The following is a 13,198-nucleotide window of genomic DNA, read 5'->3' on the forward strand; positions in this document are numbered from 1 at the left end:
GATAATGCCCACGATATCCACCATTACGGATCTAATCCACATTTTCTACGGACCTTTGTCTTATTTATTAAACTTCACCGTATAGATTTTTCATTTTTATCAAAGTGGCCTTTCGGCGTTAGTACATTTTTACTATCGGGATAATGTTATTAAGAATTGGGTATATTTTAAAACTCGTATTTTAAAAAATATTTCACGAGAATTTTTATTTTAACTTCCTTTAGTTAATTACAGTTTAGTTAAAAAACTTACTTTAAAAAATACGAAATTTATTTATAAAAATAAATCAAATATGTTATTTGAATATAAAAGATAATAAACTATTAATCAATAGAGATATACGTAAAAATATTTTACAATACGATAACCTTGTCATTATACTCTTAAAGATTCAACTACCTCGACCTATTATAACTATTCCACCTCACTTCCCAAACTAATATTTAGAAGAACCTAATAAAAAAATAACTATTTTGTTTCATTATTATTATTATGACTAATAGGCTTTACATGGAGGTATTTAGGGCCTACCTAAAAGAATACGAATTAGGCAGCAAGGTTCTCACATTGCCTTATTTTTATAGTTATTTTATTTAAATTAGTTACAGCTTTTTTTTCCTGATTAATTAAAACTTCTTTTTTTTTTAATAATAGTTATTTTACAAAAAAGTTATTTAATTTGAGGCGTTAGAAAGTAGAATTAGAAGGAAGGGGCGATCTGTCCTCATTTTCATCATGGGACTTATTGGGGCTCTCTAGAGCATAAGTTTGACTGGAAAATTTGAATTTTTACTTGTACAAGGAACAGTTTAAAGTTTTTCCTGCTTCTTTCTTGCAGTTCCTTGTATTTTCTTATTCCTTGTAGAAGATAATTCAATGTAACAAGTTTCTTCCTGCAAGGAAATAAGTGTAGGTTTTTTGTTTCTAGGAAATATCTAGATTGGAAAATTGATTTTATTTTCCTCCTAATAATAATGAACTTCTTTGCACGGACCTGGTGGCGCTACCTTGGGCTCTACATAGACAACCGGCTCACTTGGAACCCACACATTAGACTAAAGAGACAAGCAATGACAAAACGTGCGAAACTGCTCTACAGACTTCTTGGACGGCGCTCCAAATTGCCCATTGGACTCAAACGCTTAATATACAACACTATCCTCAAACCTATGTGAACTTACTAACTAGAGCTGTGGGGTTCAGTCAAACCTACACACATACGGACGGTACAAACATTTCAGTCAAAACTACTCCTACAGAATAGCTGACGCTCCTTTCTAAACGACTAACCTTATTCTTCATTAAGACCTCAATATTCCAACAATTCGCCAAGACGAAATATCAAAAGTTCCATACTGCTCTCTCTACTTGCTCTAATCCTCTTGTACTGACTCTCGCCTCCTCTTACATCCCTAACAATCCTCTTCGCCGACTAAATCGCCAATGACCGCGCTCCTTTCCATGTGGCCAACCTCACTCTTCATATTGAACCCAACATCCCATTCGTACACCAACTCGTCAAGACGAAATATCAAAAGTTCCATACAGCTCTCTCTGCTTGCTCCTTCAAACTCTTGCCTCCTCTGCCATTCCTAACAATCCTCCTCGCTGATTGACTCGTCAACGGACCCGAACCTCCTTGAGGCCTAAAGATTATCAACATCATTAATAACGAGCTCCCTATAGTGTGCTGCCATTGGTTAGTTTCTCTTCATTCTCTTTGACGCTCCATTTACATCATCATATTTACTTATTTTATAAAATAAACAAATTGTAAATCACTAAATTTTAAAAAAAAATATGCTAAATTGTTACAAATAATTAAAATAGTTGGTAAATGTAATCAAGAAAATAAGCACAAGTATTTATTATTTATCATTAAATACATGCACCAGTGTGTACAAATCTCCTTAGAAAATGGAGTCAAATCCTTATAGAGTGAGTATATCTAATCATCGATTCCCATGACCTGAATGCAATAAAGGTACATTCATAAGGAGATGTTATATCGATGCGCCAACCATCTTGATAACAAGCATTCTATCGTTACATTCTATTTCATTACTATACTATTTGGTTTAGTGAATAACACATTATGTTTGCCTAAGTTTTAACATCATTATGCTAGACTGATTTATATGCAATTTCCAGCTGCATATGAATATCATCTCGTCATGTAGAATTATTAAAGTAGTTATCAGCATTACTGGTAAATGCCAAGGTTTTTAAAAATAGATATGTAATTGTGAACAATAACTAATTTCGTTTGTCACGGTAAGCGTGTTTCAACAGGTTAGTGTAATAGTGCAGTGAAGTGATCTGATTCAGATGATGTGCATGTACATTCTTCAGGTTTTGAACTCGTGTTTGGTACTTGTTTTGAATTTCTCTTTTATTTAGAAATAGTTTCAGCAATCTTGTATCATTTTTCAAGATCATCTTTATCACCGGAACTATCTGTGTTGGCATAATGAAGGGCTATATTTCCTCAATCAAGCTTACGTCAGCTTACGATAGAAACGTGCAGCTTCTTTGGATTAGGGAATTAAGCTTACCAAAAAAGAGGGAAGAGAAATCATGGCCAATTTCAACCTTTTTTAATTACAATAATTCATTATTATAATTATATTTTTTTATTTTTGTTTTTAATTATCAATTTGAAGCATTTACATGCTTACGAGAGTCAACTGCTTTAAATACGCTTGCTACAGGTGGCAGTAAAGAAATACAGGAGCAAGCACAAGCTTGTGATTCCTTCAGGAAGTGCTTCAAGGATTATAACTTTGACGGATTATTGGGAGTCCAAGTTGCTAAACTATAGATCGATTTTAAGACCTACAGTGATCTATGGGAGTGAAACAGAGGCTATAACTGAAGAATATGAACGGCTGTTTAATTCATGAAGACGTTGGGGCCCAAAATCAAGAAGGCGATGAATAGAGAGGATAAGAACCAACAGAGAGAGAGAGAGAGAGAGACCAGGAATCGATAAGCACAACAGGATGTGAACCGATCAGAGTTGGCATTAGTGTTAAAGGAAAGACTAAAAAGTGGCTAGGCTATTTTGGAGTGCTTGGAGAATTAGAAAAGGACTCATTCTAGGTCCTCCATGCTGTGGTAGAGAGCCGGAAAGAATCTAAAGACATTGAAGATCCAAAGTTGGTGAAGAGTTAAACTCAAAATCGAGAAAAATTGGCAGAGGAGGTCGGAAGTTCTTCCAGCCTTGTAGTGCCGAAGAAGACCAAGGAAATGGGATACATTTAGCACAAAAGTTTTCCGGATAAGTACAACTTTACTGATTAGATTTTTCACTCTTTTCTTTTTTTGAGATTTCCCGAAAACGGTTCCTCGGATTTTCTTTATCCTTATTCTACTGCAAACATATAGATCGATAACATTTATCTAAATCATTTTTTCTGCATGATTCGTTTAAGAATTTTCCAAGATGGCTTCACACTTATTAATTTAGTGTAAGCGAAAGACCGTTACACAGTGTTGACATCAGACTATAAGAATATTTAGTTTGCAAGCTCTCATACCAGTAATCTTTTATTGTGAATAATTAAATTGACACTTTTAGTTCTATCGCGTTTTTATGTTGAACGCACTTATTGTATATTTAAAGCCTGATTATTATTGTTTTTCGTTAATTATTGATTATTAATTTACCATAATTTAACCAGAAACTAGAGAACATTTTTGTAACTATAAACAAATTTTTTTAAAGCTCATCCAGTCCCATCCTTATGTCCAGTTATATTTGTATAAGGAAACTCTGAGGCTATTTAGTTAAGTGTCATTGCACTTTGAACATTTCTGAAACTATGATGCCCCTACTACTACTACTAAATAGCAGTTAAATTATTTTACGTTGTCTCAATACTAATTTACTAAATTGGCTCTCTTCCAAACTTGAAATATCTATTTATTTCTATTTAGATCGTTTTTTTTCCCTACCGATTGGCAGAATTAATGTTTTATAAAATTATTACTATTTTTAATAGAAGGTAATTGATTAAAGAGAGATTCACGATTGGCCTTTCTGTAAAAGAATGTTGTGACATCTTCAGAACAGTTGAACACGAGCGTTTATATACCTTATATGGTACCCAATACTTGGTACAAAGTGTTGAATAGTGATAGGTACAATCAATAATGACGTCATCCTAATCTTTGCGGCCCCCCGCAACCCTTTTCCTAGCTGATTGTCGGAGAATACAAAGCGGAGATTGCAAGTCGTGCAAAGTCTACAAAGTCAAAAAAAAAAAGCAAATCTTTTGGTAGAAATAAACGTGTTCTAATTGAGTGAATAATTTACAGGAATCGATGATGCAAAGATATGAATGTTATAGAATTCTTGTCAATATAGGAATGCGATTCTGTAGCTAAGAGTGTGCTGGATACTTTAATTAATTATTAGAACAGTTACATTAATGAAATCTGTGACATAATCTTTTAAATTCATTTCATAATCGTTAAACGACAGACTAAAGTTGTTTAAAAATAAAAAATAAACTTGTGTTATAACTGGAGGGGATAAAAGATTTATTTGCAATATGATATAATAAAATAGAAACCATTTCAAAAGTGGCGAGACCAAGTTATATTTTTAGAAAACTATTTTTTGGCTGGGATTGCAAAGAAATTACAATTTAAAGGCTAGCCTTGGCTGTTTAGAAAACACAACACCTGCCTAAATTAACGTAACCCAGTCTTAAGCTTAAACCTTTAAGTATTCCCTTGAATTTGAGTAACTGGTGGTACCACTACCGTTGTCCATTACTCAACCTCTTAAATAGGTAGCAAAGTTACTTCGTATCTATAAACCTTTTCAGCCTGGAAGACGTCCCCGATTTCTGCTCCTCCAGTTTTTCTCAATTTTCCTTCCTGCCACAGAAAATTGGTCCATGATGCCAAGCCCAGAACGGCTCAGGACTGCAGCGTTGGGATTGTTTTAACGACTATTAACATGAATGGGTTCAAGACAGCTGGAAATAAGTCGATAAAATAAGAAATTCCCTTTTTTTTTCTTTTTTTTTAATTGCCTAACTATATAATTAAAAATTTTATTGCCTAATGATTTGTAAGTTGTATATTGGATTTATATTGGATGTTACGTAATTTAAAATAAATTTTGCGTGACAGGTCTTTTTTTATAAAGGTTTGCCGCGACATCATGTCTGCTTTGACACTTTATTAAATTTGTCCCAATTATAAATAATATTGCGCTAAGATGTAGTTGAGAAACTATTATCATCTCATCCTTGGAATACAATTACACAAATAACAATGCAATTGTATTAAACCATTGATTACTCCTAATTGAAAATAATTAATACATGGAGTCGAGTTTTTCGTCTTTAGTTCGCTCTTCCCGTCATAATCGAAAAAATTTTCGAATATGTTTGATTAATTTTCGGTAATAATTAAAGGTGTGCGGGCGTTTAATCAATATAACAACCAAGAACTTTTCTTGTTTTTTAAATAACACACGGTTTTATTGATGAGGTTTTGATGTTCATCTAACCCAGAGGTCGTCAAAGTGGTCCATATAGAACCACAGGGGTCTATTTAACAAAATTAGCGGTCGATCTGAGCCAGGGAGTCGATTGAGGGTCTTATTTATAATTACTTATCATTTAAAAAAAATATTAAGGTATTTAAATTTCAACATTAAGATATTTTTCATAAAACAATGTAAAATTACTTTAATAAATGTTTAAAAAATCATAAAATAAATATACAAACACATTACCTAATTTCTAATAGATAGTTTTATTTTAATTAACTGAAAAAATTACTTTTATGGGGGTCTATGGAGATTTCTAAAAATTATATAGGGGTCCATGATCAAAAAGTTTGGCGACCCCTGATATAACCTATTAGTATACGAGGTTTAAAAATGGCGACATGTCGATTGATGACAAACCTCGTTTTGGACGTCCATCAACTGCCCGAATCGACGAAAATGTTGAAAAAATTCGAGAGCTGGTGTTCACAGACCGTCGACAGACAATTGATCAACTGTCAGATAGTAGTGGGTTATCTTGGAGCTCGGTTCAGCGAATTTTAACGGAAGATTTGGGGATGAAAAGGGTTGCTGCCAAGTTTGTTCCTCGAGTTCTGACTGACAATCAAAAAGAACATCGAGTTGAAACATGTCGTGCTTTGAAACAACATCTTGAAACTGATCCTGACTTTCTGTCAAAGGTCATTACTGGTGATGAGTCATGGTGCTATGGTTATGACCCAGAAACAAAGCAACAGTCGAGCCAATGGAAGACGTCATCTTCACCCCGACCAAAAAAATGTCGTCAAGTCAAAACATCAAAACAATGCTGATTTGCTTTTTTGATGCCAAAGGCGTAGTCCATTCAGAGTTTGTCCCCCCAGGTCAGACCGTCAATCAAACCTTGTATTTAGAAGTTTTGAAAAGATTGCGCAATAGTGTTCGCCAAAAAAGACCCGATTTGTGGCAAACAGGAGACTGGTTCTTCCACCACGACAATGCACCTGCACACACAGCCATCTCTGTTACACAGTTTTTGGCTAAAAATGGCATGGTTCCGCTGCCCCACGCACCTTACTCGCCTGACCTGGCTCCGTGCGACTTTTTCTTATTTCCACGCATGAAAAAGGGCATGAAAGGTCACCGATTTGATAACATTGAAGAGGTCAAGAAAAAAACGAAGAAGGAGCTGTCAGCCATTTCTAAAGATGACTACAAAAAATGTTTCGAACAGTGGAAGCACCGGTGGGACAAATGTATTAGTTGTAATGGAGAGTATTTTGAAGGGGATAAGGTTGTTCTGTAAAAAAATTTGTAAATAAATAGCTTTTAAAAAATAATTCCGGTTTTTTTTGGGTACCCCCTCGTACTGATATTACGAACTGTTGCAGAATCTAAATGCTATTTATGGAATATCCAACGTATAATTTTTGTTCTACTATTTATGTTAACTTAAATAAGTCTAAAATAACTCTATACTTTAGCGACTATTTGTAAAACGCTCGGAACTAACACTTCACAATAAAATGTTTCTCTTCAATCAACTGTGGAAATCAATTTGGATCTTTGGACTCGATTTATGGGGGTACATCCAAACGTTCTCACATTCATTGCCACCAATTCCTTCATTTAAAAACTACTCGATTGTATAACAATACGCATAAGAGTTCATTTCGATTCTCACATCTCATTCATCAATTATGATCCGAATGCTTTATCGTAAACTCAATTCCCTTCTTTCACGTCATTACAATTATTAAGTCTACAAATTATTCTCATCATCCACTTCGACGACAGAGGCAAGAGTAGGTACGCGATCTTTCAAAACGTGTCAACAGTGAAATAGTATAGTGTTTGGCTAGTATTCACTAAAATAGTGCGGAGTATAACTGCTGGGAGATCTCTTCTTCGCTGCGAATATACACCAATACATTTGCTCGTAGCTGGTTCCGCTAGCATCAGTGCATCAGTTATAAAAAAATAAATTTAATAAATGTAATCATTTAAATGAAGGCTTTTGAGGACTTAGAAGAACGGACAAAGTCAAGAGTTCCGTCTTAAAGGAAGAGGATTGTCAGCTGTTAAGACGGCGGTGAACTTGATATGGCCATAGGCAGGAAACAATGCAAGTATAGGGTCGGATACTAGATGGACAAAGCGATCAACCGCCCCAGTATTCTCATCTCAAAGAAAAGGTTCCAGATGGCGTGACGATATTGGGTACTTTTTTGAGAAACATCTTTTGCAGAAGAGGAGCCAGTTTCTCTTAATACGAATTTTCATAAGATGATTTTAATTTTTACTTCTGTTGGTGACTAATAATATTATTATTAATAAATAAATTTTGATTAAATAAATTTAAATATTACAAATAATAATATTTATAAAATTTTAATTGTTGCCCCTATATAAAAAGAGAATGAAATTGTTGATACACTTGCAAAGGAAGCCACCAATAGTGGGGAAATGGCTAATTATAAATTTCCATACACCTATATCAAGGGTATAATTGCAAAAGCAGCACTACAAAATTGGCAGACAGATTACAATAATGGTGGTAAAGGTAGATTCTATAAAACTATGGCAGATCAGTTACCTAGACAACCATGGTTTAAGGGAACTGTCATTAATAAATGGGTTGTTACGACAATAAGCAGGCTGAGAGCGAACCACGCGGTGTGCGGATCGTATCTACACAGGATCAACAAAAGGTCCTCTCCTCTTTGCGTAGATTGCAATGAGGAGGAGGATTTCAAACATGTAATAATGATATGTCCACGTTATGTGGTAGATAGGAAACGAATGTTTGACGATATATACAGGTATTTAGATGCACCATTTCGCTACGAAGACATTATATTCTCCACCAACATCTATATGCTTAAATCGATAGCAGAGCTAGCAATGAAATATGAATGTATTTAAAAGCTATAGCCGAATTAGAATGAATGGAAGAAAATGCTTAGAGAAGGATTACGTGATTTTAATTTCGGTTAAGCTATAAGGATGGCAGGAGCACAGAGTGCTGCTCCATCCATTAGCAGTAGTTTATGTAAATAGCGGTATATAGTAGGGGGATGAATGTGTGAAGCTAATGTATTTATAAGCAAGAATGGAGAGTGATATTCTAGTGATAAGCACCTAGACGATGCTGGCTGTATGGAGGAAGCCAATGCCAACAAAAAAAAAAAATTAATTCTTTGTAAAAGCAATGTCAATTTATGGAATATTCCAAAATTGTTTATCATTCTTACAGCCTGATAAGATTTGATTATTATATTAGAATTAGTGAAGGCAATAGATTGTATTAATATATGTGAACTATCTGGCAGTATGAGGAAAGAATTGGTGGCAAATTTTAACTGCTCAGAACGTGGGAATCCCCGGTCAAACTAAAATAAGCAATGGCGCTGGAATTTGCAATACATTACTTTCTTTTTGTGTTGAGAGAGTATATGAATAAGAAAAATGTATGTATAAAATATTATTAAATCAATTAAAATCGATTGCCCTTTATGTTTTCGATTTCAGTTGAAATTGAATAAGCATTAAGTTCGAATAAGTTGATTTGTGCAACAATGTTAGAGCTTATAACTAGTACACAGACTTGTAAGGTCAATCGTAACATGCTTGAAAAGTATTCTTTATGTTGTCAGAACAGTCCTGCCCTTGCCAGGCGGAAGTAATTGGCCTAGCTTACTTCCGTTGCTTCTATAATTGCGGTGTTACTGCGAAATTCACTACGGCGTAACTCTAGTCAGCTGCGTGAAGCTTCTGGGTGTTCCTTTTGTACCATAAGAGGCGGCACTATCTTATATAATTCTATCAAAAGTAACCGAAAGTATAAACTAATTATCTTACCGTGTACTTGATGTTCGTGGTGGGCCCTGTGGTCCTGTAGATGACTCTGCAGATGGTTGTCATGGTGATGTAGTATACAAGCCACGTCAGTACAGTTTAGCATCGTGTGGCCGGCCGCAGATCGCTGTTGCACCTAAGTCACGCCCATAGACTTTACACCTTTAGCACCACCTGGAATTTCAAGAAAGTCAGTACATTTAAAGGATGTTATAGTATCTAAAGTAGATATACAAACGAAATATTGCGTGAACGCCATTCTTTCTCTTACTTCATTTTATAGTAATTTAACCTTCTTCAAAGTTGGCTATAACAATTTCAAATTCAAAGCCTCTATACCATTCTTTAAAACACCCAAAAACGTGGTTATCTTTTTAATAATATTAAATGGCCCCCACTTTAGCCAAAAAAAGAAACGTACAGTCAGTCAAAACATTCTTTGATGACTGAAAACCATTGCTGACCAAAAATTGAGGCAGGCTATCTTGGGGAGAGATTTCTTAGTCACTCTAACACTTGAAGAGAAGTGTCTATCTTATGTTATTAGTTGCAGAAAGTAGACTAGCCATTTTGAGATCGGCGATTCTGCGGTGGTCGTCGTGGCCTAACAATTCTTACACAGCCATTTGGACTCAATATATAGGTATAGCTATAGTAATAGTTTATCCAAGCAATTTATGAGTTTTAGCTGTAACCATGAACAGACAAAGGCAGAATAGCTGCCGGCAAGATTACGCTATTCAATTATAGTTTGGCTTCCACTCACTAGGTAGGCGGAATTTATTATATTTCAAACGATAAACAGACCCAGAGATTATTTAAGCCAACGATTAACCAGTCAGTTACGACAAAAAAAAAGTGAAAGAATATATGGAATCTGGGAAAGGAAATTAGAAAAACAGAGGATACAATGCCTGGAAATTGCTGAGAAAAATTTTTTGTCCCTTAAAAAGAGGCTGCACTTGATGGATCAGCTGATTGTGGTGATAATAGTTGAAGAAAATCTCTTCTCGTTCATTGAAAATCTGGATTAATACACGGTTTGGTCCCACCACAAAATGGAATTCTGGATTCTAGAGCTTTTTAACTCATAGATTCTCTTCAGATTCCTTAGAACAACATAAAATGAATTTCTTTGTGAAATAGTTGAAATTAAAAGTTATAAATCTATTTACAAGTATCTACTTATTTAAATTATTATATTACTACAATATTTATACACTAGTTAAATCTACACGAAGTTTCAGAAAATCTATTCGAAAATTTAAATCAACTCAGTTTTTTCAAATTGGGTATCAATGCACTTAACCATCGTCAACAGTGTTAGAACTGTTTCATAACCTGAAGCAGCGCTTATAAAGATTAAATTCCACCCACAATCCTCTCTCACAAGTGTTCTTAAAAGAATTTAAATTCATTTAACCTAAAAATTATTCGTTAATTTCTTAATAAGTTTATTAAAATAAAAATAGTTTGAGCGTTTGGAATAAACGTGATTTCAGAACTTCAAAGTTAGAAAGCTTGTAGTAAAATCTTTGATTAACATCGTGAATAAATTAATTTTAGCTTTAAAAGCTACGCCCAAAATTTGTTTTGTTTGCCCTAAATAAGTAGTTTCTTTCTACTTTCTATATGTATCAATAATTCAGTCAAAATATTAGTGAAAGTAAATCCAAAAAAGAAAATGAGTGGATAAATCAAAAACTTAATATTCAGGATATTTTTTATCGATTTTTGAAATCAATAAAGATAGAGTAGTTTTTGAAAAATCGATTATCTGCCTAAATATTGTTAGCCACAGTTTGGGCTCGTAGAAGTAATTATAATATTTTTTTTTTTAATTGTTAAACTATTAAGACATTGTTGCTTACAGTCTAAAGCAGCTGTGCTCATTTGATTTCTTCTGTTCAAGTACACAGATCAGTGTAATTCTCCTTTTAATCAATTTTCTTGCGAAAGCTGTTGACAATGAAATCGTTAAAGAAATTCATAGTTCCGATCAAAGTGAATCGATTGAAATTCGGAATCATACAAAACATAGATAGCTCGCAATAATCGGGGTCGTAAAAACCTTTTTCACTTTTTCTGCAATTTACTATGAATTTGCCAAACGGATTCATTTGAAGCTGGTCTAATGGTGTACTTAAGCCTTAAATGTCAGTTTGTCTAGTACTTATTGCTTAATTAATAGTTTGGTTCAGAGGGAATGTGTCGCATTCTATCAGCATTATTATTAAATTGATCTTTTTTTAAATACAATTCTAAATTACCAGAAAACTCAATTATATTCGTAAATTATGGTAAGAAAAAGTCATGCGAGTGTTCATACGAGATTCTTTTCATGAGAAAGTGAAGTGAAACTGTTGAATATTAGAGAAAACTATTCGAAAACGATCTAGTGAAAAATTTAGGCCTTGTATAGTTAGCTGGAACCCTATTCTCTTTCAGAACTGTCTTAAGGTTTTTTGTAAATCTTAAAATAGTTAAAAATATATTCAGTAAAATGACATTTCCATTTGCCATATTTTGCTCAAAATATTTTTTCTCCGGGCCACATCTTAGGACCAATTAGAAATATCAAATTCGAAAGTTCCAGATTTTTCCGTTTTCGAGTTTATGCTGACTGCAGACAAAAAAAAAAAAAAATTAATCATATCCTTCTTATTTTCTTTAATAACTGCTGGTGATGAAAATAACCTCCTTGCCCCATTCTAGAACCTCCGTAAAGTACGAAAGAAGGTTTCTAAGAGTGGGAACTTCTTTTTTTTTGTAAGATATCTTAGTGAATATAAGTATTTTCAAATATAGTTTATATCTGTTTCATATATCTACGTACGCTGTCTTAATAATATTTGTTACAATTTGTGATTTTTATTGTTCTGTCTCTGGTGGAGACCTCCAGAAATTCTACACCTCATCTTTTCTGGTGGGGCAGTAAAAGAAATTAAAGAAGGAAGTCGAACTACATTTCCGATAATTTGCCTCGATTTGTTGAACACTGAAGAGTTCAGGGTATCTTAATATTGTTTATTGACTGGATTTTACTGTACTGAAGAGGAAACGATCTATGAACTGGTGATTATCAAGGGGGAAACGGTCCTAAAAGCGCAAATTGCTCTTGAAGAGTGCTGTGCACCTTATCACCGTAGCCCCTGCTGAATAGCAGAGAGCACTGATCGCTTTAAAATAAGTTTACTTTTTAATATTTTCATTTTTAAAGTGCAAAATATATTGCAATATCTTTGCAAACACTTTCACCCGCCAATCCAGTAACTTGACTTCCTCTCTGAGGCGCGAACTGGTCTGCTGCCCCCTTATATAATTCTCTTAGGACATTATTAATGAAAATAATTTTTTTTTACTTTTAACATTCATATTATTAATCGTAATTATTTTTTTTATCAAATTTGATTAGATTTAAATTCTTGCGAAAGATTTTTGTTTTGTTTTATCTAAGAATTTAATTTTCACAATCAATCATGCGACATCATCATATCTCTAAAACACTAAAATGATTTCAAATCAACTTTGTGATTGTGTATTTCTAATAATTTCAAAATAAACATTGTCAAACATAACAAAGCTTTTTCAAAGTTTAGTAACACATAAGAAATACTTCAGAGTGCTAGTATTTTGGTGAAGTAACATTTGTTCGTAAAATAATTTATTTGTAAATATCTTCACAAGGTTTCTAATTACCTTACCAACTCCTAGTGCTGGTCTCAGCCAGTAATCTAAACTTGGCTGTGAGGGGCCTAAAAATAGGTAATTTCAGAAAGTAAAGTAAAGTAATCGCCTATTTTTTTCAGGCGTGGCTTAACGTCCAACTAC

At 33.8% G+C, this 13,198-nt stretch overlaps 1 protein-coding gene across 4 annotated transcripts in view; it reads right to left on the reverse strand.

Annotated features, from left to right (window-relative positions):
* The window catches only part of LOC141451422 (uncharacterized), a 395,982-nt gene that overhangs the window by 321,817 nt on the left and 60,967 nt on the right, over positions 1-13,198 (reverse strand). For all 4 annotated transcript variants that reach the window (XM_074122794.1, XM_074122795.1, XM_074122793.1 and 1 more), the window contains exon 2: positions 9,371-9,541. In XM_074122794.1, the coding sequence (XP_073978895.1) occupies positions 9,371-9,473 (103 nt within the window). In that variant the 5' untranslated portion in view covers positions 9,474-9,541. The remainder of the gene's footprint in view (positions 1-9,370; positions 9,542-13,198) is intronic.

This window comes from Rhodnius prolixus, unplaced genomic scaffold (genome assembly GCF_049639745.1).
Source record: "Rhodnius prolixus isolate KJV_2025 unplaced genomic scaffold, Rpr scaffold_8, whole genome shotgun sequence".
NCBI lineage: Eukaryota > Metazoa > Arthropoda > Insecta > Hemiptera > Reduviidae > Rhodnius > Rhodnius prolixus.